General features: G+C 35.2%; 1 protein-coding gene across 2 annotated transcripts; it reads right to left on the reverse strand.

The window, feature by feature from the left end:
* Positions 1–1539: 1539 nt before the first annotated feature.
* Positions 1540–26897, reverse strand: LOC126752594 (beta-1,3-glucosyltransferase). 2 transcript variants are annotated; one of them, XM_050463523.1, is made up of 9 exons: positions 26815–26897; positions 22951–23043; positions 17278–17588; positions 13960–14093; positions 7266–7548; positions 2474–2606; positions 2182–2377; positions 1848–2112; positions 1540–1761 (listed from the first exon to the last, which is right to left on the reverse strand). In XM_050463523.1, exons 2-9 carry the CDS (start codon positions 23012–23014, stop codon positions 1594–1596), a joined length of 1554 nt encoding a protein of 517 aa, XP_050319480.1. In that variant the 5' UTR covers positions 23015–23043; positions 26815–26897; the 3' UTR covers positions 1540–1593. The 2 variants fall into 2 exon arrangements, with proteins under 2 accessions (XP_050319480.1, XP_050319479.1); XM_050463522.1 differs by having other exon boundaries at positions 22951–23075.
* Between the last annotated feature and the right edge of the window lie 897 nt (positions 26898–27794).

Here is a 27794-nt window from a genome sequence, read left to right on the forward strand (position 1 = left end):
GGAACACGTGTATCAAGTTTCCGATATCTCGATTTTTTACTCAAGTTACAGCTTGCACAGGAGTGCGGATTGACATACATACGGATTTCAACTCATCTCGTCATCCTGATCATTAATAATAATATTATATCTATGTACCTCGATTTTAGTTTTGTAATGATACAAACAACCGTTAAGTGAACTAAACTATTATATTCTGTAGCAACATTTAGCAAGAATCTAATCTCAAGTCCAACAATTTATTAATACTCTAATTTAAATCAAGTAATGATAGAAGGAGTTTTCCAAATTTTTATTCTTGACAAAATGGCGGATTCTCAAAGTTGGTTGTTGTGAAAAAATCTATATTTCACTTGGCTTACGTTAGGTAGGTCGTTGGGTTGATCCAAAATCAATGGATCTCACATGGACAAATATTTGTCCTTTGTGTTACACACAAACTGCTTAAACTGCAGCACCTAAGGATCGACAATGCTCACGATAAATTTATTAAGTCGATCAACATTAGTCCCAGCAAATTCGCTAGGTTCTTAAGAAATGTGTCTGATTTCAGTATCAGTTTAACAAAAGCCGGACAATAGAGACGAAAGTGGCTTCCTTCATACACGACGAAGAGCATCCGAAAAAATATATAAGCCGTACTGCGGATGTATCTATTGAAAACTGTCCAGTCAGAATCTCTACAATAGCTTGACTTTATTAAAAGCAAGTAGTTCGGAGGACCTCGCACCAGCTCTAGTTTTTAAACACTGCTTGTCAAGCTCGCATTGGACCATCGACTTGCTTCCAATCGGATGAAATTGAGGTATGGATGCCCTAGAAAGCTCACCGGCTTTGCAATTTTCAGCGATTCCTCTGTGACCGGGCACCCCCACAAGTTTAATATGGAAAAACTTCAAGCTTTTCCTAATGAGGTCATGTACTCCTTAACAAGTTTTGAGCCGCTAATATTCATATTATAATCATACTGAAATATTGCTTCATTAAAGTTCAAACGATAATCAACTGAATAAACGATACGCGGCAAACCCATTACAAAGCAAATTTTATCGACTGTCTCAAAAGGGAATGTTGGAACATTCGAAGAAGGAAATTTGGAAAATCGAAATCTTTGAAAAACAGCCATACGGCAATGCACCGTACAACAAGTCAATGAAAACAGTGGCAAAATATCATGAACCGAGTTTTTTCTGCATTCTCCATACAATTAAGACCCCCATCTAGGTCTCTTGTTCTAGCCTCTTGACAATGGTCGCTGTAAAAAAATTTAACGGCAATAAAATGATATTCTAATTTAAATTTTCTAATAGCGGTCGTTCTACTGTCAGTAAACATTTAATCAAACTTGCTAGTGTGTTTCTGATTTGAAGATTTTTAACTTTGTAAATATTGCCCCTGAAAATTCATTCCCATCATACATACTTACCACTTGTAATTTATATTCATATAGTGTGAGTCGTCGTTTTCACTATATTAGGAACTCCCTAAAGGCAGTTACTAATAAATCTTTTAGGACATTAGAATAGCAAAACGGAGAACTTTGTGTTTTTTAATATTTCTGAAGTTTTTATTTTGATTATTTCAAATTAGACGTTATTTTTGATTTGTATAGCTTATTTCCTTTGTAGTTAGAAGCATCTGTTGAGTAGCATTGGCAAAATAGTTATTATATACAGAGATTGGATCTAAATCGTAAAATTTATGAAATGAGATAGGTGGATCAAGAGCCAACAATTCGGTTGGATAGTCCTGTGGACGGAGCTAAAAAATAGAAGGTAAAGGTTTTTAAAAATCGAATACAAATATTTGCAGAAAATTACATATTTTGTTTGCTTTGGGCAACGAACCTGATGAAACTGCTGCGAGTGTATGATTGGCACTTCCAGATTGGTGAAGCACATGCCCAGCAACATGTCATCGGCATCTTGTGGATGGGTACAGTGGCAATGAGCGAGTAATTTACGTACAGCGGGTAAACTCATAGCAACACCACCGCCGCTGGTTATGTAATTGAAGCCGTTGTTTATGTTGTGATGGAACCCGTAACGTTCGCCGAGATAAATATCGTTTGTGTAGTTGAAACATCCGAGCAAAGCGCATAGGTTTGGAATGCTAAATTTGTCCATAAAGTTAAAAATGGTTAATGTAGATACGAGTATATAGTATAATATTTGTACGAACCTTAGTAACGTATCATCATCGGCTAAAACCAGCCAATGTATACGAGTGTTTTCATCTTGCTCAGGTACCAAATTTTCCAATTTCCTATTAAAGTCATCGATCTCTCGCAAAGCTAATTTCAATATTGTCAGTGTTTTATTGCAATGACCGATTTCAGTGTTGGGTATACCGGTAGACTTTGTAGGAATTTGTGGATCTAACGATAAGAAGAAGAAAAATATGAACATTTGCAATTTTTGTTCGTTACAAAATACGTATGTATGTATGTATGTATATATTGCTTTGGGTTCACCTGCCACATCGCTGTAGTAACGAATATGTGATGCTATGGAAGCCCAGGTTGCCTTAATAATCGGTATTCGATCAAAATGAAAGCGTTTACATGTTTTGACAGCAAAGAAAATGTTTTTCGGCCTCACAGTATTCTAGAAGTTGAAATTGAGTAAATATAGTGAAAACTAAAAAATACATACTAAAGTAATAACTGCATCTCTTCCATTTAATTTAGAAATATCCCACTGACAGAATCGGTGATATACAAGGTGCCTTCCAAAGTAAACAGGACTTAAAAAAACAGAACAAATGTTTTTTTGAGCAAAATCAATTTATTTTTTTCAAAATAGTCTCCTTCTGTTTTAATCAGCTTTTTGCACGGTCCAAAAGCATGTCGAACGAGTGTTTTAGCTCGTTGGCTGGTATGGCCACCAGTATGCCGGTGCAAGTCTTTTGAATGGCCTCTACGTCTGCATAACACTTTCCTTTCACGGGAAAATGCATTTTTCGGAAAAGGAAGAAGTCGCACGGTGCCATATCAGGTGAATACGGGGGTGGTTAATGGTTAAAATGTGATTTTTGGTCAAATAATCGTCCTTCGAATGTTGGATTCTGAGCAATTTTTGCTTTTTGGTCGTCAGTCAATTTGTGCGGAAGAAACCGTGCACACACCTTTCGTAAGCCCAAATGTGCGGTTAAAATGCGATAAATCGATGTTTTGGAGATGTTCAATTCCATTTGCATGAGTTTCAATGATGATTTCGGCTGATTTTTGATGAATTCACGCACAGTTTCGATGGAATTTCCGGTGATCACGGATTTTTATTGGCCACATGTTGATCGTCATTTATGTCCTCACGACCACTTTGAAAACGTTGCTACGGGATAGGCAATCATCGCCATAAACTTGTTTCATTAATTGACACGTTTCGGTAAAAGTTTTACCATTTTAAAACAAAATTTAATGTTGGCTCTTTGTTCGAAGCACATTTTCGCACCGACATAAAACACAAACATGCAATTTATGAAATGTCATTAAATTCTCACGACAATAACAAGATAGCAGATTCTAACGCACCAGTCGAAATATAGATGGCGCCACTAGGGCGCTAGATTCAATAAGTCCTGCTCACTTTGGAACGCACCTCGTATTCAGTTTCGCTTATTGCGCGCATCACTGTTTCGATTATGCATTATAAGGATTATAGATGATTTCGATTATGCATTATAAGGATTATAGATGATTTCAATAATGTTGGAGGCCAAGTGGTGTTTTACATTTGTATGGAAAAGAGATACATATGTACAATATGATTGTTATTTGTTTGAAATCAAATTGATTTGTTCACAAATGTAACATTTTGATTAATACAAACCAATTTGGACATGTAACGAACATGAAAACAGATAAATCAACCGTGCGAAGTGATAGAAACATACAAGTTCATATATTTTTAATTTTGAATACCATGTTTTAATATTATAATATCCTTTCTTCGTCCTTTTCGATACGATATTAAAAGTAATTCTATAGCCAATAAAATTCTAGGAACCTAAAGCGCAAGTCGTTTTTACACTGTAAATATATTTAAATAACATTCAAAAACAAAATTTTTTCTCGATCCAAAGATGATCTCTGATTACAAAGAAACATATTTTTATTGGACTTTTTTGATTAAAATGAATTATGAAGTTGTTATACAAATATTTTTAATTTTGAATACTATTTGCCGGTATATTTGTAGTATATCAGAATAGGGATTTATTTTATGTAACTGTAACTTTTCTGTGGCTATGCTTCTGATTAGGCGATCTCTCCGATTTATTTCAAAATTTCTACAAAGGTTTCGCATGTAAAGAAAAATAATTTCCCAAATGGCGAAAGTTTCATTTAAAACAAGTAAGGAAGGGCTAAGTTCGTTTGTAATCGAATTTTTCATACTTTGGCGACTTGCAAAAGACGGAGAATGTACCTACAGATGTTAGCAAAACTTTTTATTAAAAAATGCTGTGAAAGATTTTAACATTCATTATACGACAAAATCGTGAATGAATTACAATCAACCACAGTATTTTCTTAAATTATTTTATAGGTTATAGACTCAATTAATTTTATATGTATATTTTGCTGCCCGTCAGCTAAATCTATATTAAAATCATCCTCAAATGAGATAACCGAAGAGGCTAAATTTAATATATCGAGTTGATGTGTAAAGCGTCAACCAGAAGACCGCAATTAATGATATTAGGAATATGAAGGTTTAGATAAACTTCATTCATGTTCAGCCCTAAACCATTATACTATGTAATAAGGTTTGTTAGAATAATATAGTATATACATGTGTATGTATTAAAATATAATTTCATATATCTTCGGCATTAAACTAAACTGTATCCAACATGATACGTTCAGTTAATTTTGCTAAGATAACTTACATATTAGCCGATATAATCCGTATAAGGCAAACCGGAAGTTTGAAAATCTTTTATTAGTTATGTGGAAGATAGGTGTACTATTGACCCTATTGTATCTCCTTTTGGTATTATTACATATTATAAACAGAAGCAGATGCCCTCTGAGTTTCATTAAGGCTAACGATATGGGGCCAGGGCAAGTCTTCATCCGATTTTATCCAATTTAGGCACGGAGTCTCGTTAGGAGAAAATACTTCCACTAAATTTAATGAAGTAAATTCACATATCGGCAGATATATGCTATATGGGGGCTGAAGGTATCCAATTTAAGCTATTTTTGACATACAGACATACTATTACCAGGAAAGGATATAGGCTCTGGGTTCCACATTTCCGGTATCTAAGGCTATGACTTTTGACATTTTTTGGAGCAGATATTGCCTTCTATTAGTCACTAGTCGTGAAGGTATAGCGGGATTTTCAATAGGGACGCTGCAAAAGTAGACCGTTAGGAACAGCAAACGACGCCATATTTTTCTTTCCAGTTAGGTTTGCCATTTCATCATGGTAAGATATTCGATCCAACAACGAGTCAAAATTATTAAAATTTACTATCGAAATTCGGAGTCAGTGGCCTCAGTTTTAAAAGCGCTTCGTCCAATTTATGGACGTCTTGTCAGATCAACAATTGAGCGTCTAGTGGGAAAACTTGAGTCCACAGGCACAGTATAATATGTAGTGTCGAAAATATTGCTAGCGCATCAATTGAGGAAATCAGTCTCTCACACGCCGTTCTCAAGCGTGACATCATTGTGGCGAATTTTGCGAAAAGATCTTGCCCTACATCCTTACAAGATCAAATTGGCGCATGAAGTGAAGCTGCTTGACCACCAGAATAGTCGTATGTTCGTGAATTGGGCTGAGCAACAACTTGAAAATGATACGGATTTTCATCGAAAAAACATCTTCAGCGATGAATTCTGGCGGAATGGTTTCGTCAATAAGCAAGATATGCGTTATTAGTGAGGCGGCAAAAAATTACGATTTGGTGCGGTTTATGGGCCGATGGCGTCATTGGGCCGTACTTCTTCTGTGATGATCAAGACCGGCACATTACTGCGAATTGTAATCGCTACCGCTCAATGATTTGGTGAACGTTTTATCTCACGAAATGGCTCAGTCAATTGGCCAACTTGGTCCTGCGATTTGAGCGCTTTTATAGCGTTTTTATTGAAAACACCGTTATATTAAATGGTGCTTGACTGGAAAGTTGGAAATTTCCCTTGAATTTAAAGTGCCACTATATGAGTTATATCGCTCATTTTCGCACTGTAACATAAAAATATAAAGTTAATATTACCTACCAAATTTGGTCGATATCGATGGAGTAGACCCTGAGATATGGGTTTCCACCTATGTGTGGGCGGTGCCACGCCCATCGTCTCTGACGTAATTAGTTATAGATTTATCGCAGTTTTACTATTTTTAACAAAACCGTTATATGGTAAATGGGAGAAACGATGGGTTCTGTGTAAAGGTAAGTAATACAGCTTGAATGGTTTGGGATATATAGGTATATACAATAAACCTATTAGTGGGCGGGTCCACGCTCACTTTTTGAAAATTTTCATACTACAGGTGCCCCTTGTTATTACGATTCGTATACAGTTCGTATCTTAATTTGCGGCTTAGTTATGGAAATTTATAGGTTTTCCTTTAATGGCGTTTTTGGGCAAGGTAGTGGTCGGATTACGCCCATCTACGAACTCCTCCACACATTTTTGCCAATGAAGACGTGTATCAAGTTTCATTACGATATCTCAATTTTTATTTCTTTTTGATTGTTTGAATAATGAATATTCTTGTACACACAAAACAGTCGGAAAATTTCATCGACCCAAGGAATCTTCAGATTTTGAAGCGTCTTGCCGGCATTTAAAACATTCATAGTGATTAAGTAGTCATTAAATGTGAACATACCTAGGTTTGGATATTTAAATGAATATCTTTTTTGGCGCCGAGAATGCCGAAAATCCGGCAAAGATCCATTGTAAATTATTGTTGTTCCTTATTAAATAATATTGTGTCAGTTATGTTTATGTTATAATGTTGTTAATTGACAAAGGTGTTTTATCATTATTATTTAAGTGTTGTTAATTAATGGATTGTTACATTTTTGTTCAACATTCTTTAATTGAGGCTATCCTTAGCATTGTCGTTTTAACAGTTTAAACAAACTTTATGACTTTATGACAGTTTATTGTTTTAGTGTTAAGAAAAAAACGAATGAGAAATTAATGATATATATTTTATAGACTTTTTTTAAGGCATACGGGAGGGTGACCTAATCGAAAGTATAGTATTTTCTAGAAACTTTTTCGGTGGAATTTACTCACACAGTGGTTCCTTTCCATTGGCTTTGCATACATTGCACACTTGTTGTCAGCATTGCCCTGTACATACTCGTCCGATCGCGAACAAATGTAGTGCGCTTTGCGCATCAGCACCTTTTGCATAGCATTTGACTTCGTGGCACCGGTGAGCTCTTCTTCGCTGAGCTGAGTTTCAAGAGCAACTGATTTTACTTCGTTATAAATGAATAGCGCCAGTTCGTGTTCCATATCAATGATAAAAGGTGAACTATAAATATTTGCTGTTTCTAAAGCTTCTGCGGTCTTGCTAGTTTGGGTGGTTAGAAGAAAAGTAAAGATGCATAATGTATTTGAATTTGTATGTGTGTATATATTCCTTATTGCTGTTTTCAGTGTTGTAATCAAAAATGCATTATGAATACAGCGGCAAGATTTAATAGATAAAAAGTTCTTTGAAATAAAACTTCTTTAATTGAATAAACATGTTTTTATTCAATCAAAGAAACTTTTCGCGAGCAACAATTTGGCAAACATTTTAAAACAACACAATTTTCAGTGTCATAAAGTACTATTTTAATAAAAAATTGTGTGGTCGATTGTACAATTTGAAACCTTTACACTAAAAAAAAAACAAGTGTGATTTCCATACAGACAAACTATATTTTTATTTGGATTAGATTTATATTTTTTAGAAAGTGAAAATATAAACTTTATAGGCGAAAATTGTTTATTTTAAATATTACTGAAACAAGGTTGCCATTTAAACCATAATGGTATGCTTATGAAATCATTCCCACGCAATTTCATTGAGATATTGTATATGAAGTATAAAGTCGATCGGAAGTATGATATCGATTATATTTTTTTAGCAACATACGATCCGTCAGGATCAGGATAAAAAGCTTACTTAGTTGTATTAAAATATCTCACTTATTTACTGATGTATTCGGTATGAGGTCAGCCATAGGAGTATAGAGGAAATACTATTTCGATATAAATTCGGCTGAAAAAGCTTTTTATAATAAGGTGTTGCTAAAAAAAATCAGTAGTGAGTATTAAAATTGCACAACCGATGGACAAATTGAACATTCAAAAACGTTTGTTAAACCGAAAACCATAAAATTTTAAGGATCTGGCTCTAGGCGAGACAGATCTCAAGCTTGCTAGAAATAAATACTATTCGATTTTTTTGAAAATTTATACAGAGGATTAGCAAGTAATAAAAGAATTTCCTACTTGCTGCAAAATTTTGTTTAAAACAAGTAAGGAATGGCTAAGTTCGGGTGTAACCGATTTTTTTTACTCTTACAACTTGCAGGAATCAAAGCCAGCAAAACTTCATTAGGTGCTGGCAAAACTTTATATTAAAAAATTTTGAGAAAGAATTAAATATCCATTATTCGATGAAATCGTAAAAAAATAACAATCAATTTTGGAATCTTTTTGACTTTTATTGAATGCCATAAACTTAGACTTTGTTTTTATTACTATATTAAAGACATCTTCAAATGAGATTTGTTTGTTATGTGATATTTAGGGAGAGGATATTAAGGATATGAACCTTAGATCATGGTATATACCAATTTTATTATAATTCAGCGAAGTCACAAAACTTTTAAGAAAATTTGTTTATTTAGTTTCATTAAAATATCACACATTTTGACCAACCTGAATGATTTAAATATATGTATGTGGAAAGACGGAAGTCATTTTATGGTGTATATTGGGGGCAGAGAAAGGACTCATGAACAAATTTTGAAGAAATTTTATATATATGTAAATAATACTCATTGACTGACATATGCGACATAAAACTTGTTAAAACAAAAAATAAAAGGGTAAGTTCGGGTATATCCGAGCATTTCATACTCTTGCAACGAATAAAGCCGAGGTAATTCGTTCAGGTACATAAGGTTTGTTAGATATAGGGGTCAAGGACAAGTTTTCACCCTATTTTATTCATTCTAAGCACAAAGATGCCCCATTATTAGGAAAAAACGCTTTTTCAATTATATTAAGACAACTAACATATTGGCCGATATATGCGGTATAAAGTCACCCGGAAATTCGAAAATCTTTACAATAAGTATATGGGGGCTTAAAGGGAAGGATTATCTAAAAATTTCAATTATATATCGCACACATTGGCCGATATTTTCGGTAAAACGTCAACTACACCGGTCAACACGATTTTTGGGTCTGACATCTACATGTCAAAAATAAGGAAAATTTTTTTTTCCGTTTAAAGTTTGCTTTCGTAGAAATTAGAGCAATTTTTCGATGATTTTTATATTTTTTCTACAATTTCACTATAGATTATAATTAGAAAACTTTTTTTTAGATACAAGAGTCGTTTTTATTCAAGATATGTGATAAACAATAATATATGTATAAATGTAAAATAACAAGAAATTACTGTCTAAAAGTGAATATTTTTAGTATTTCTTTTATGCTCATATGAGCTCTCTCGTATTAAACCCCAAATATACTTATCGATGTAGATCAGCCCAAAGCAAACTTAAAGAACTAAAGATTAATATTTAAGTGTTTTTCAATGCCTAGAATCAGAATTCAAGCATGAGAACAGAAACCCCAAAAAATATTTTTTTTGTTGACCGGTGCTACCGGTACTGGGTTCACATATTCCGTACATAGGGCTTAAACCTCTCTCATAGCACTTCAAGAGTAAAATTTTATGTCTCTGGGGTATTTAGTTATTGATTTGTCGCGCTTTTAGTAGTTTTTAACAGTACCGTTATATGGAATGTGGGCGCGGTATTTGCTTTGGGCGAGTTTGGCAGTTACAGCTTTAGTGATTTAAAGGATATGCACATTGAACCTATTAAATTTTTTAAAAAATTTTAGCCTATATATATAACCCCATAACTTTCTCGATTAGTGTTAGGTGATTCAAACAACCGTTAGGTGAACAAAATTATTATTATACTATGTAGCAACATGTTGCAAGAGCATAAAAACAAAAGCATGCGCCTGGAATGTCCGATCCCTTAATTGGGAAGGTACCGCTGCCCAGTTGGTTGATGTACTTGTAAGAGTAAAGGCTAACATCACCGCCGTCCAATAAGTGCGATGGACGGGACAAGGACTGAGGCAAGTACGTCCGCAAATTCGGTGTGGCGCAGATTCGTGGTGGGAGAGAGACTCCGTCGCTGAGTCCTGGTATTCATCCCGGTGGATGAATGTCTAGCCACAATCCGCATCTAAGCGAAGTTCTTCAACATATCGCTGACGGAAAAGAACGACGATGCGACCAAAGATGTTTTCTATGAACGCTTGGGGCGACTTTAACGCCAGGGTGGGCAAAGAAGGTATCTTCGGCACAACGGTCGGTAAATTCAGCTTCCTTAATGAAACATCCCCAAATGGGTTGAGGCTGATCGATTTCGCCGGGGTTCGAAATTTGGTTATCTGGAGTACTAGATTTTAGCATAGGAAAATTCATTCATTCATATACATGGCTGTTTCCGGATGGACCACGTTATGATAGACACAATGCCAAAGAACAGCTGGTACGATGAGGAGTGTCGTGTCGTAGTAGAGAGAAAAAAGACTGCCTAACCCGCAACGTTACAATCGATCACAACACGAGAAGGAGGGGGTAGATACCGAGAGTTGAAAAGTTAAGTAAGACGCATTATAAATACGGGCGCGAAGAACTGATAAGGAGCATGCATCAGCTCTTTGTAAAATATGGTCGGACGAAAGCATGTAAGACGATTGGAATTTAAGTGTGCTCTGCCCAATCCGCAAAGTAGGAGACACCACAATCTGCGTCAATTACCGTGTTATAAGTCTCCTCAACATCGCATATAAGGTTCTATCGAGCGTATTTTGTAAAAGATTAAAGCCCACCGTCAAAAAACCAATTGGACCTTATTAGCGTGGCTTCAGGCCTGGAAAATAAACAACTGAGCTGCTTTTGAGAGCACGAAAAGGATCCGCCTTAATGCCGCTATGTCTGAATGGATCTCCGCAAAACTAATACGGTTGTGTAAACTGACGTTAAACAATAGCAAAAGCACTGTCAGGATCGGGAAGGACCTCTCCGATCCGTTCGATCCCAAACGAGGTTTCTGATAAGGCGATTCTCTATCGTGCGACTTCTTTAATCTACTAGGTAAAATTTTTTTTCCCCCAAACCGGAAGCCTTCTTAACCGATGGACATTGACATTGACAGTTCATACTGATTTAGACGGCCTATACAGCAAACAAATAGAAGTTACTCTCCTTATATTCGACCTTTGTGTCAGGTCATTAAAAGGCCAAAGAGTGGTACTGCAAGGTATACGGAAGAAGATGAATAAGAAACGGAAAAAAATTAAAACTCTATATCTGCGGAATGGCATGAATGAACAAATATTTTTTTGCATATTATTAAAGGTGAACATTTTCCGCGTAGTGTCACATAGTTTGCAATTGTTTTTAGTGTGAAGAAGGCACAACAATTTTTAATTGTTTAACAAAAATGTATGTAAAATATTATTACTTTAACAAATTGACCGTGAAAAAATATGTATAACATAGCACGAACATTTTTCTTTGAGTCATTAATCTGCAATGGTTTATGAAAAAATTATATTACAATTTTATTGTGCTCTAAACTTGTGCTGCCGTTTGTAGATCGAACAATAGCAGGTCAACCCATAAAGTTACTTATTAACACAAGAGCTTTAAAACATTACATTTAACAACTGAGCTAAAAAACGGTACTGCAGTAAAGAATTATTTTTTAGTTACGTCTCCTCATTTCATTCAACTTTTCAACACCACAAGTGCATTTTTATACTTCCAAATCTGCCAACATTTGAAGAAATAATGGAGTGCTTAATGAAGTAGCAATATTGGATTTCAAAAATAAAATTTTACAAACTGTATCGGGTTTAGAACAATTTAGTTTTTAAAATGTGCTGACGTCAATTCAGTCAATCATAGAAGTTCACCATAAACCAGAGTAAGAAAATGTTGTTCCTGACGGTTTACCAAGGCAAAATTTACATATGTATGTACCTTGGAAAAAGATCCACCACCCAATTTGTTTAAATGAAAACAAATAGAGAGGCCTCTGCACGAAGTAGCTACAATAGAAGTTGACTTGGGAACGGCGGTTCTCATAAAAGGGAGAGAAGTCCATAAGGAAAATTTAAGATAAGTTTTATTCCGATTGCTATTCTAAACAATGTTTTTTATTTCAGCTATCGACTGTGCTGATTTTTGATTATTCATACTCGGATTACATACCACTGAAGGATGGAAATGCAGTTATCTGGCAAAACTTTAAGTATCTCAGAACACTGATCCAATTTAACCATGTTTTCAGAAATAGCTGGTGAACCAAGATTACTTATGAACCACTTCCCCCAGTCTCGAATGAAAAATATTTTAGAATCGGAAAATTATTGTAGAAACAGGGTCAAACCACGTCAAGTGGGCCATGAAAAATTCGAAAAATCTCCTATTTTGAAAATTAGCAGTTCATTAGGAAGGGGACCAGACGCATACCCCGTGATATAAATATTTCGTCAAAATTAATTTTTTTGTTAAAGTTATTGAAGGTTGAAATTTAGAAAAATTGGTAAAATGGTAAAATTGTAAAAATATTTTCTCATAAACTACTGAAGATAGTTGCGTTGCGCAGTGCACTCGTAAGTGCAATTGCATTGCATTGATTACCTTTACGAAACAGTACACGAAAGGGAGAGAATACTAATTTCAGAGCTCGACACACTAATCTTGCATTAGCAATGTTTCAAATAATTAACACTGTTATTCTCGATTCAAAAGATTTTGAAAAATTATTGAATGATCATTCTACAAGTATGACAATAACCGAATTAATGAAAGTAGCATATGTCAAAGAACTAATATATAATAATTTTCTGCATTTCATAACTTATTATCTTGAACCTAACTTAGTTTGTAAAGAAACTCGTTTTTCTGTGCAACACAACGACGCGATAATTAATTTCGGTGAAGGCAATAAAATCGCAGACTACGTTGATAAGATCATACCAATTGGGAACTGCACTGACACTCACAGAGATTCTCTTCAAGAAATTACCCTTCACAACATGCGCACAACAACTATACTCCGGCGGCATGGCGATTTGCAGTACCCATTCCAGCCATTTAAAATAGTTCGAAGTAATAGACGATGGTATCATTATATTAAATTATATAACGACTATGATAAAAGTAGATAACAGTTGGCGAAAAAACATACATGACACATACTTGTATTTAAAATTTATAATATTTTATACAATAAAGCAATATTGTAAACCAAAGACTTATAATTTACTCAAAACTTGCAAATAATTGACAGGAGGAGCGCTTCCAAAATAGAACTGTGCAGCTATAAATGGAATGAATGAGTGCCTTAATTTCTCACAAATATTATGGAGAACGGTGAAAGTAATATGATTTGCAAAGAAAGTAAACGCACTTACTTAGATAACAGAACTGATAAGGTATGTGTTTCTTGTTTTTGAGAAACAGACAGATGAGATTCTTATGTTTTATAAGAACGTTCATATGTTTTGGAATATAAATATGCTCTAAGGTAAAAGTTCTAATTTCAAGGGCAGATGTTCAAGTGGGAATACATTATGCAAACAATTAATTAAAATGAAATAATTAAATCCAAATAAAATTAGTTTCTTAAATATTTCTAGAAACTGAATTTTGATAATTACTTACATGATTAGAGCTCTTGAAAAAACAATGCCGGCTCGTTGCAATGGAAATGGAAACCACTCGGAATCTTTGTGAAAGGCAAAGTGATGCCTAATATTAGCCTGATCATCATATAGCGCATGGCCCAAATAAAGGCACTGAAAGTAAAATAAAATTCATAAAGGGTTCACATAATTGCTTAAAGTAAATTTTGCTTAAAAGCCGATGTTGATGTAAAGCTACGAACAAATCTCAGATTGAAAGGTTGCGGTGTAACAAAAATTTGCTCAATACAACTTAGAACAGCAAATAATCACAGGCGTGTAACGAGGCGAATTGACATTTGGAATATCACAGTACAGTTCGAACTAGGAAACACATATCCAAGCGAATAATCGTTGTCATTTACAAAACTTGTTTCAAGAATAGCTTTCAAAACTTTTCTGAGAAGAGTTGTGATAAAAGAACACTGTTTCCTTACAGGTGAGGACAATTTCAGAACGATACCTCGTACATTGAGGCACTACTTCGCAGACAGATGAACATGGCTAAATCGACTCAGCTCGGCTTGCTGATCACACTGGTAAACAAAAATCCACTTGTTTTTTGTGACGTGAACAGAACAAAATGCTTATTATGTAAAAGTTCGCACAAATGCAGAAATATATTTGTAGCTACATATATATTTCTTCTATCACCTATAGTTTTTTGCTAAGAGGATTTTTGTTTAATAAAAAACAGCGATAGATATATTTTTTACTAACCAAAGAGCACCTTAAAATGTTACTGTCGATGTTTTCCGGCGATATTTTGTTTTTGGAGTATCCATTAACAATGCCCAGCAGTAATCGGCAAGCAAATTGGCACTCCACTTGCCTTGGTAACGTTTCTCCATAGCAGAAGTGTCTTGGTGGAACCGTTCCCCATGTTCGTCACTTAGGGCCCCTAATTATTCGGGGAAAATCTAGATGGGAGTCCAGAAAGTGAATTTTAAGTGACATGTTGCAACCCATTTTTTTATAGGCAGTAAGTAGTTCAGTCACAAGATCTTTGTAATTGTCAGCTTTCACATTTCCAAGAAAGTTTTTAACAACGCTTTTAAGGGCACTCCAGGTTCGTATTTCAGTTTCATTGAGTTTTATCTCAAATATTTTATCTTTCATTAGTTCTCTTGTTTGCGGACCCTATCCTTAATTTTTGCTTCACTGACTCTTGGAAATTTTTGTTTCAGATACAAGAACCCTCTTCCATTTCTGTCCATTGCCTTAACAAAATTCTTCATTAAACAAACTTGTTACAAACTTCTTGGGAAACTTAATATGATACACCCTGTTCAGAGTATAAATATTGAAATTGTTGGATTAGGATGGACAAAAATGCACCAAAACTAGTTGTTGGAGGAATGAAAATAGTTATCTTGTTGGATGAAAGTTTACTTTGACCATATTCCGGATTTCCGAGCAAATAAACAGATGTTTTAAGTTCACCGAAACACAAACTTGATATTGATGGGTTGTCAAAAAAGTCTTGCGGCATTTTTATTGAATTTTTTTTCTTGAAATTGAAATGAATTTTTGATGACTGATGGCCGATGCTGCGGCTGCTACTAAATATGCCGGTCTCTTTCGACCAATTCTGCGATTTTATAGCAATTTTCGACGACAGGCTCTACACCAGAACGAAAACGTTGAAACCATCGTTGTGCGGTGGAAATGGAAACTGTATCGGGTCCATAAACTGCACAAATTTTATTGGCGGGTTGAGATGCATTTTTGCCTTTATCGTAGTAGTACTGTAAAATATGCCGTATTTTCTCTTTATTTTGCTCCATGTTTGCGATGCTATAACTCACAAACGACTTAAAAGAAACGACAATCAATCAAACACGTGTTAGCGCGTGAAATGAGCTTTCCAAAAAGGTATAGCATGATCCGATGCGACGAATAAAACTAGAACTACGCGCTTTCAGCGCCAACTAGCGAAAATACCGCAAGACTTTTTTGACAACCTAATATTATACATATACATATTATTACAAAAGATAGGATTTTAGCAGTGATATGTCCTAATTTGTTTGTATAACAAGTAAGGAAGAATAAGTTCGGGTGTACCCAAACTTTAAATACAATTACAACTTGCAAGGATTAAAGCTGGGGTAATACCTTCAGTTACATAAGGCTTGTTAGTTTTTATCCAATTTCATCCATTTTTACAATGTTGGTAGGAGTTCTGATACTATGTACAGGGTGGCACACGAATTGCGCTACAAAAGCAAATCGTAATAATTTTTTTTAATCAATGCATTCGATTTTTTTTTATTGTATTTTATATGGTCAATTATTTTTAAAAATCATAAATCGTAAATGACCTACATGCCCAGCCACTCATTGTGGATTGGAGGGTTGAAGCCAGGATTGCCTCAATTATCGATTTAATGGACTGCTTCAATACAGTCAGATTTCTGAATTTTGTTTTGTACGCCTCTTGTCTGACAAAACCAAATAATAAGGTCTGATACAGTCAGATCAGGTGACCTTGTGCCAGCGGGAAGTGGAGTTTCTTAATATTAATTTGTTTAAAAATTTTCGTTGGAGCTTTGCAATAACCGGTCTGGCTATGGGTGAAGCTGTTTCATCTTGTTGGAACCAAACGCTATTGAAAAGGATACGTCTTCGGTGCAGTTCTGGGTAAAAACACCTCATTCAACGTCTTTAAATAACGGTGCCCATTGACAGTTGATTATTACACCGTTTTCTTCAAAGTAGTATGACCCGATAATACACCTTGATGAAACTGCGCACCACATAGTGACTCGTTCTTGATGAAGTTCCGTCTCGTGGATTATTTCTGAATTTGATTTGCGAATCGAAACTCTTGGATTTGTTTGAATTGACGATGCAACAGTCGCGATTGTTTCTCGAATACGAACATACGATTCTCGATGGTACGGTATTCTTGCGATACTTCCAGATTTGGCGAATATGTTTACACACACAGAAAAGGAGTTGTTCCACTATTGTTTGTTATGTCTCTGATACATTTATTTATAGATATATCGCGCCTTAAGTGGTTTTTAACAAACCGTTATATTGTGAGTGGATTCATCCGATTTGGGCCACGTTCGAACGCGTTCCTCCTTTTGTGCCAAGGAACTCACCAAGTTTCATTACTAAAATTTTATCATTTATATATGTATGTTTATATAATCCTATATCTATCTCGATTAGTTTTAGGTGATACAACCGTTAGGTGAACAAAACTCTTATACTTAGCAACATGTTGTAAGAGTATAAAAATGTCGCATATTTCAGTTATTTTCGTTTACTTAAGCTCCTCACTTACCCGAGTAGCATCCTCCAGCGCTAACTGCTCCAAAAGCGTTTGCAGTAAGACATGTGTACTCTCCTCCAACCAAACCACCCATTTGACATGCTCGCCAAGTAGCTTGGAACGCACCAAGGGTATTGCATTCTTTATCGCCCAATAGCTTGGAAAATTGAATATTTCATGTAACATATGAACTGTGATGATGTAGTCTGTATTGGGCAATTGGCTTTCGGCTTGGTTAATAATGTCATCGCGTAGACGTGCTGCTAATGGACGATGGTACGTGGTATCCTGACTGGAGATGAGGAACAATACCCCTGTGGGTTCTACACCGCAACGAATATACAAGTTGTATGAAATATTAGATATGTAAAATTTTCGCTTGAAAATGAGGTAATGTTTATAGCAAAATATAATATATTTTTACTCTCGCAACATATTGATACAGTATATTATAGTTTGGTTCACCTAACGGTTGTTTGTATCACCTAAATGTAATCGAGATATATATGATATATGTACATAAAAATAATCAAGATGACTAGACGAATTGAATTCCGAGTGTCTGTCTGCTGTTTCTCCGTCCGTTTGTCCGCCTGTGTTAGCGATAACATCAGTAGAAATTGCGATATCTTGATGAAACTTGGAACACATAATCCTTGGCACCTAAGTAGGGTTGGCATTGCAGATGGACGGACTCAGATCGTTGCCATGCCCACAAAACGCCATTCATGAAAACCAATAAAGTGAAATAACTAAGATTCACAATAAGGTATAAAGGTGTTACTTAGTATAAAGAATTGCATTAGGGAGGGGTAGAACTTTTTTAAAAGTGGGCGTGACCTCGTTCCCTAATAAGTTCAATTTACACTCGGCGAAAAAAAACACACGCACTTTGCAGAGTGGCTATATATAGTCCAAAACTAAGTTTCATTTAATCTCAAGTTAGACAGTTTTTTTAAGAGTCAACCACTTTCATTTCTTCTTCTTCTTAATTGGCGTACACAACACTTACGCGATTATAGCCGAGTTAACAACACCTCGCCAGTCGTTTCTTCTTTTCGTTACGTAGCGCCAATTAAATATTCCAAGCGTAGCCAGATCCTTCTCCACCTGGTCCTACCAACGGAGTGGAGGTCTTACTCTTCCTCTGCTTCCCCCGGCGGGTACTGCGTCGAATACTTTCAGAGCTGGAGTGTTTTCGTCCATTCGGACAACATGACCTAGCCAGCGTAGCCGCTGTCTTTTAATTCGCTGAACTATGTCAATGTCGTCGTATATCTCGTACAGCTCATCGTTCCATCGAATGCGATATTCGCCGTGGCCAACGCGCAAAGGACCGTAAATATTTCGCAGAACTTTTCTCTCGAAAACTCGCAACGTCGACTCATCAGTTGTTGTCACCGTCCAGGCCTCTGCACCATATAGCAGGACGGGAATTATGAGTGACTTATAGAGTTTGATTTTTGTTCGTCGAGAGAGGACTTTACTTCTCAATTGCCTACTCAGTCCGAAGTAGCACCTGTTGGCAAGTGTTATACGCTGGTTGGATTTCTACGAAATTGTCTACACAAAGTTATGATTGTCAACAGTTGAGAGCCGAGTGCGACGGTTTGTTTTCGTCTTGCCCTCGTTCACTGCCAGACCCATTTGTTGTTCAACGTCAGTTTACACAGCCGTATTGTTTTGCGCAGGTACACTCTTATAAAGATACAAATTATTCAGACATCGCGGCATGAAAATCGGTATCGAACGGCTTCCCGATTTTCGTGCTGTTGAAAGCAGCTTTGAAATCGACGAAGAGGTGGTGTGTGTCGATTCTTCTTTCACGGGTCTTTTCCAAGATTTGGCGCATGATGAATATCTGGTCGGTTGTTGATTTTCCAGGTCTGAAGCCACACTGATAAGGTCCAATCAGTTTGTTGACGGTGGGCTTTAATCTTTCACACAATACGCTCGATAGAACCTTATATGCGATGTTGAGGAGGCTAATCCCACGGTAGTTGGCGCAGATTGTGGGGTCTCCTTTTTTATGGATTGGGCAGAGCACACTTAAATTCCAATCGTTGGGCATGCTTTCGTCCGACCATATTTTGCAAAGAAGCTGATGCATTTTCCTTATCAGTTCTTCGCCGCCGTGTTTGAATAGCTCGGCCGGTAATCCATCGGCCCCCGCCGCTTTGTTGTTCTTCAGACGGGTAATTGCTATTTGGCCACTTTTATTTACTTCATATTTAAAGCATTTTCATATAATAAACTTATAGTTTAACACTTGTTTTTGTGAAAAATGCAAGCACACACATAACAAACCCTACAATTAAAATTTCTTATGAACAATAATATATTTTTAAACAGTTATTTACATATTTATATTTTATATATCAATTATAGAAGACAATTATATACATAACAAAGCAAAGTAAAATTATTTGTTAAAAAATTCTTAGTATTTTGTAGAACCGCTCTTCCTAGTAACCTCAACTGTTTGTTTATTCAAGCGTTGAAAATAATTGTTATAATTTTTTTTATTCCACACATTTTCAATAATTTTTTCCATTTCATATTTCATTTAGACCTTTTGGATGCTTTTCTCTAATCCTTTTGACCATATAATGCCAAGAGTTCTCAATTGCATTGAGATCTAGGCTATTTTCTGGCCACGTTAGAGATTCAATTCCATAAAAATCTTTTTGTTTTGTAACCTGAAAGTGTTTGTAATGAATTATTGAAAAATCTATTTCAATAGTTTTATGCTTTAGTTACCGTTTTGGCTCTATAGCAAGGGGCTGTGTTCGACCAGCTGTTGGCAAAACGTCGTCTTTCAAAATTCCAATGTATTTTTAAGCATTTAGAGATCCTTCAAGAATAACAAGATGCCAAACACTAAACTTGGTTATAACCCATTATAGGTAAAGCACAGCTTTCCAAAAAACGCTTTCCTCTTCCAAAAACCACACCTACTTAAGGAGAGAATCCTTTACTGATAATAATATGCATATTTGTCAAAAATGGGTTGAATCCGATCAATAATTCCTTTAGCCGATATAAGGAAAGTTCACTGAACGTATAATATTGAATATTTAATGTCGAAATATAATATAATACATATTATACATATGTATATTATATTTACATGTACATATATTTATAAAATTTCTTAAAAATATGTTGTCGAGAATACCTGTGTAATGGAAAAAGTTCGTGCAACCCGCCTTTTCTGCTCCTAAAATATCCTTTATAGTTATAACGGGTTTTTAAATAGGGACGCTAGAAAAATAGAACGATAGGGGCAGCAACCTACGGCATATTTTTCCCGCTCGTTTGATATTTCTCCTCACTAAGGCTTGCTATTTCATCATGGAAAGATATACGATCCAACAACGAGTTGAAATTATTAAAATTTACTACCGACATTCGGAATCAGTGGCATCAACTTTAAGAGCGCTACGTTCAATTAAGGTCGTCAAGATCATCCTGTTAGATCAATTGCAGCGCTCTTATTGAAAACTCCGTTACCTTTCGGTGGCTTAATCAATTCTTAAAATCAAAATATTTTAAAAATATAATTCCATCGGTTTCTTTTTAATCCTTCTAACCCTACTCTTTCCACTTACGTTTTCGTCCGATTCTAAACAAATAACCCTTGATATTCGCCTTGCATTATTTTTTTGGCTGGTTGAAGTCAATTAAAAGTATTTACTTTTACAAACCTCATTGCAAATATTTGTATTGTGTGTTATTGTATTATCAGCAAAGGAAATCAGCGCGCACGTAAAACTAAGTTAGATGCAATGAATTTATCATATTTGCTTAAGAAGCTACCAAAATTTGTTTAGGTAGACAAATAATTTGTTCCGTTTGAGGAATGCAATAGTGCATATATAAATACATACATACATACATATATAAATGTATTGCAACAAGTAAAGGAAGTGAAGCTTAGCGTAAAAATTGCGCATAGTTTGACAAATAATGAAATTACAACAAAAAAAAGTCTATGTTATATGAACTTTAAGTGTTGAGTTTTAGAGAAAAAATGTCTGTAAAGTGACACCTGTGGGGAAAAGTAAGTGTTAGAGAGAAGTTCTGAAGCTAGTATTGCCAAGCAGATTAGACCATGTTTGGACCATGATCTGGTAGTAGATCGGAAGGTATTGCTTAGCGTGAGTATAATTTCTTTAAGTTAATATAAATGAAATTAACGAAACTATTATATTATAAGAAAATCGTAAGTCAACTAAGACTGTTTTATAGACGTGGTATTGATACGACCGTGGCATGAACAGGCGGACGAATCAGTCTACTGTAAATATCTTCAGTAATTTTCATATAGAAAGCGATCCATTTGCATTACTAATAAAGGTAATAAAGGAAATAAGGAAGGACTAAGTTCGGGTGTTACTAAACATTTACACTATATTTAATACATATGTATGTATATGAGGTATATGAGGAAACATTAACCACATATTCGGAAATCGGAAATCAGTATATTAAGGCTTTAAAGAGAGAAAAGAGAGAGTCAAAATGGATAAAAATCACAGTGAATCGCATATTTTGGGGCTAAGGGAAGGTCTGGAGTGCTCGAATTAATAACGTTTGGTATTACTTATGTACGTATGTATACTCGAGAACATGTTTTCACGCAATTTTTGTGAATCTAATTCAGATACTGACCGACATATTAGGCATAAAGTCTGCACACCAGTTTTACCCATTTTCTGCATGGAACTATTATACCCAATATTGTATGTATGTTCACATAATTTGCTAAGTTATATTAGAAATTTATTGCTTTATACGGTATAAAGGCAACCAGAAGTTTGAAATCTTTATATTGCTGCATGCGGTATACTATGAACAGATTTTGACAATTTTTGAACATGACATGGCACACCTTAAAGCACGATTTGTACAAAGTTTTATACCGACATATTCACTTATGCTTCATTTCTAATATAATAATATCAGGATAATGCTACCCACCAAACCGTTATATTAGATATGTATGAGAGAATTTGATTTCATTCAATTTTACACTCTCGGAGAGACTACCGAAAAGATTTGTCTTGAGCAAATTCAGTTGATTTAGCTTAATAAATATATACAGAGTTGGTTCGGAAAGTAAAAGGACTGAGTCGATTTAAAAAAATTCATTGAATCAAGCGTTACAATCCTTTAAAAATTTTCAAAATAGGCTTCTTCTGCGTAGATGCAGCGTTAACAGCGCGATTTCCAAGCATTGAAGACGTCACGGAAGGCATTCTCCGAATTAGGCTTGAGGGTCCAGGTGCTTGGATCCCCTCTGTCGTCTCAAAATGCTTGCCTTTCATCGGCCTTTTCAGGCAAGGAAACAAAAAAACGTCCGGGGGCCACATCGGGGCGTAAAAAAATTGTATCTAATTGTTAAGTTTATCTATGACACTTTATATGTTTGTGCGAAGCACACTGACAGTCACCCGGATTACAACTCGTCTCGTTATCTTAACAATTTAAGTATATACTATAGCCCTTCATTTATCACGTTTAGGCTTAGGTGATACAAACAATTGTTATGTAAATAAAACTCTGTAGCAATTTGTTGCGAGAACATTAAAGTTAAGATTTCAATATTAACCTCTAATCCAGTATTTTGATTTACTCGAATTCGAACTTACTAAGGTAGCTATTATTATTTTATTTACTTACCTGTTGAAATATTCGATGTTCCCAGCAATAATACGGCAACGAAGGTATTCAAAATCCGATACATGGTTTATTAATATATAGTATATAATCGTAATGGAATCAAAAGACCATCGTCAGTCTATTTTCTTGATTTGGGAGAATGTGTTTATGATGAATGAAAGAAATAGGGATTAAGACAGTTTCATCCCGTTACAATACATATATGATGGGATGACTTTGTTTATAATTACTAAGTTTGTTAGTTCAAGTAAGGAGAGCTAGGTTCGGGTATAACCGAACATTTCATACTCTTGCGACTTGCAAGGATTAAAACCTGGATAAAACCATGGTACACAAGGCTTTTTATTTATGGGATCTATGGCAATTTTTCACTCGATTTAATCTTAATTCCATTTACTCTAGGCAAATTTGTTTTTTTGGCTTAGGGGTTTACATAAGAGATATGTACATGAAACCTAGTAAAGGGTGCTGCCGCCCACTTTTCCCAAAGTTTTAACACACAGGTACTCCTTGCTACTGAGATCCACCACCCCCAACTACAGTTCTATATCACAAGCGTGACAGTGGTCCGATTACGCCCATCTACGAATTAGTACTCACTTTTTTGCCTGAGATCACATCTTTACGATATTTAAATTTTTACTCAAGTTATCGCTTGTAAGGATGGACGGATGGACGAACGAAGTGACAGACAGTCACCCGGATTATAACTCGTCTCATCAAATTGGTCATTTTTATATACACTAGGCGTCAAATGAAATTATAAATGTAATATATGCTGGCAACCTCAGATCATTCATTTACTTCCTACATTTTCGCTTAAGAATTAATTCATAACGCATTTCATGTAGATGCACCATTATGTAAATAAACAGTTGGAGTAATATTTGTACTTATTACTTAGACGCAAAAAATATTTACTCCATCGAGAGTGATTAGTCTTCGCTGGTGAGCTTAGTAATGCGCGTCAAATGAAAGCAGAATATTGAATAATTCAAGAGAAGGCAGACATGCAAGAGTCAATACGGTTGAGGTCCATAGTTCAAAATTTCTATACACGCTGAGCGACTTGTACGAAGAAAAGCTCCTGAAAAGCCTGAAATTTTATCGCGGTAGTTGATCGAAAGTTTTGGTTTTGATGTTTCCATTAGTACAATGCAAAGGAAACTTCGGACATCTGGTTTTAAAAACTGTGTCGCAAAAAAACGACCTATGTTTTCCGTTTCGAGTAGAAAAAAATAACTAGAGTTTGCAAAACAATATCTTAATATGCCAACCACATTTTGAGATAAAGTAATTTGGTCTGATGAATTCATATTCGAGCTAAGGAGTTAAAAAACACGTAAGCGTGTGTGGTGTAAACCTTCTGATCGCTTGAAACCACAGTGCATACAATCATCAGTGAAGTATGGAGGATGTGATTTTATGGTTTGGGGCTATTGGACGAATGACGGGTGCTTCACATGTTTACATTTTTAGCAAAAATTTAAAATAAATGCGGAAAAAGTGAACTTGGGGTCGTTTATCTTCCAATAAGATAACGACCTCAACGCACCACTCGCCTGGCTACTCGCTTTTTTGAAGAAGGCTTAATCGAAAGACTGGCTTGTCCAGCTCAGTCACTGGATTTAAATCCACTTCAGCATTTGTAGTTAATTTTTGATTCCAAACTACCAAAAAGCAGCCGCACAAACTTGGAATAGTTTTTCTTAGAGACGAAGCGTCAATTTGACATTATTCCAATGAAAATATTAGAAAATTTGGTTCGAGGTACATATGCCAAAACGTCTTCGTACAGTAATTCAGAATAAAGAAGGCAATATTAATTACAAAATTTACTTTTAAACCAAACGTTTCGTATTTTTTTCAAAATCTATGCTTTCATTTGACCACTTTTATTTAAGAGTCCTTTTTTTAAAGTGGAACACAAATTTTTCTTTCTATTCCGGGAAAAAGATATATTAATTTATAATTTCTTACTTAAATACCTGTGTAAATGTAATTTTAATGTATGAATTATTAATTGTATATTTTTATAAAACTGCATTGAAATAAGGTCTGTGAAATTTATACTTTCATTTGATACCTAGCTTATGTAACACTATATCTAATTCGATTATTTTAAGGTGATACAATCTAATGTTAAAACATTATACCAATTTTGATATCTCACAAGTTGAGCAAGTAGTTGAAACGTGTACAGATGAACGAAACTAAATCGACTCAGTTCGACGTTGATCATTTGTGAACTGTATAGTTTGTACATATTTTATATGGTATCCGACGTTTATTTTTGAGTGTTACTAACTTCGTTACAAACTAAATATACCTTGTTCAAGGTATAATAACTTAAGTAATTGTATTTAGATAAAATTGCTGGAATTATTTAATCATATTTTCAAAAATGCAATTATTTAGATGTACAAGGTGCGTTCCAAAATAACCAGGACTTTAAAAAAAAACAGAACAAATGGGTTTTTCGGCAAAATGAATTTATTTTATTCAAAATAGTCTCCTTCTGCTTCAATACGTTTTTTGCACGGTCCAAAAGCATGTCGAACGAGTGTTTTAGCTCGTTGGCTGGTATGGCCGCCAGTATGCCGGTGCAAGCCTTTTGAATGGACTCTACGTCTGCACAACACTTTCCATTCATGCGCAAATGCATTTTTCCGAAAAGGAAAAAGTCGCACGGTGCCATATCAGGTGAATACGGGGAGTGGTTAATGGTTAAAATGTGCTTTTTGGTCAAATAATCGTCCTTCGAATGTTGGAATCTGAGCAATTTTTGCTTTTTGGTCGTCAGTCAATTTGTGCGGAAGAAACCGTGCACACACCTTTCGTAAGCCCAAATGTGCGGTTAAAATGCGATAAATCGATGTTTGGAGATGTTCAATTCCATTTCCATGAATTTCAATGATGATTTCGGCTGATTTTTGATGAATTCATGCACAGTTTCGATGAAATTTCGGGTGATCACGGATTTTGATTGGCCCACATGTGGATCGGCATTTATGTTCTCCCGACCACTTTGAAAACGTTGAAACCACCGTGCCCTCTGCTACGAGATAGGCAATCATCGCCATAAACTTGTTTCATCAATTGACACGTTTCGGTAAAATTTAATGTTGGCTCTTTGTTCGAAGCTCATTTTCGCACCGAGAACACAAACATACTGACACTTAAAACGCAATAACTTCACTTCCAATCAATGAAATGTCATGAAATTCTCACTGGACAATCGATAAAGATAGCAGATTCTAACGCACGAGTCGACATATAGATGGCGCCACCAGGGAGCGCTAGATTCCTGTTTACTTTGGAACGCACCTTGTATTATCCGTACATGAGTGCTTATTAGTAAGACGGTAAATTTAACTAAAATAAGATATATTGTTAAAGGACAATGGTATTATCAAATTTACGCCGTTAATTATTATTATTTTTTTAAACTAATGCAATATTAATATACTTTAAATTAATTTTTATTTATATGACAGTGACACAAAAAACCGTTCACTCATAAAATTTCAGTTGGATATCCATTGAAGCACAGCGTGTGCTCATTAAAATGACAGCAAGAATTTCAAAAATGCATATAATCACAAAAACGATAGTTCAAGTTCACCATTACAATGTGCATATTTGCATATGAAAGGTAAAGTAATAATGCGCTCAATGCGCCGCTATGATGCATATTATCCTCTCACAATTTTTATAAATTCACATTTAATTGGATTGAATTGAAAGATGGTGTATGTAAAATACTTTGACACACTACAATGCTACATTTACAACTTTTGTTGTTATTTCTTCAACTATTTTCTACAATCTCTTCAATTTTGTACGCAACTAAACAATTAATACCGTTATCGACTGCGCGTCGCTCGAGTCACATGTCAGAGCAGCCCGTTAGACAGCCAAACGAGATCTGACTTACAAAGTGCACGCCAGATTGTCAACTAACTGTAATATGCGCCAAAATGCAAAATATCCAGCGATTCGCTACGTCCACAGCAAATCTCTCAATTTTCCACTCAAATAGAGTTGAATGCAGTGCGTCGGCGTGAAAATGCACATTTTATGAATGAAACTGCATGCGCTACGACCGAACAACTCAACCATTGAGTGAAATTTTAATGAGTGAGTTTCCTTTTAGCTGGCGAGGGGATGCTGGGGACGTGCGTGTATTTGATTATGTTTATGTTTACAACATTTTGATGCTGCCTTGGTGACATTTTTTGTATCGTAACTTTTTTCGTAAGCGGTTTTTAAGTGTTCTTGTTAGCATTCGATTTTAGCTGGAGGCGATCGCCTATAATTGGCGTAGCAAAAAATACGCCCAAATAAATTTTAAATTACACTCACGTACGGGAAAGTGCAAAACCGCAAATTTGTTCGGTGCGGATACTTGCGTGGAAATTATAAATTTTTGAATTTAATCTTCCTAAATGTACATACAGATGTACATATGTACGAAGGTTGTAAATAAATGTACAGGATGCACAATCTTTTGTAACTGTATGTGACATATTTTATGAGAGATATTTTCACAAGAGCTTTGAAATCGCTTTTCAAAATTCTGAATTTTTTTAGGAATATCTTCTTATGTAAATAACCAAATTGTAGCTTACAATTTACTTGCGACCGATTTCCATTAACAATTTTTATGGTACAATTTCTATAGCCAAAACCGGAAATGGCTAGGTTTTAGTATTTTTCATATATATAGGGGACTCACATATTGTCATAAAGCATAGTAAAATCATAAAATCATAAATTTTTACACTTGTTTAAAAAATTGTTGTTGGATTACGTAAAAAAAATGGGTTTACGCAATTACAGTT

Source organism: Bactrocera neohumeralis, chromosome 3 (genome assembly GCF_024586455.1).
Source record: "Bactrocera neohumeralis isolate Rockhampton chromosome 3, APGP_CSIRO_Bneo_wtdbg2-racon-allhic-juicebox.fasta_v2, whole genome shotgun sequence".
Classification (NCBI taxonomy): Eukaryota; Metazoa; Arthropoda; class Insecta; order Diptera; family Tephritidae; genus Bactrocera; species Bactrocera neohumeralis.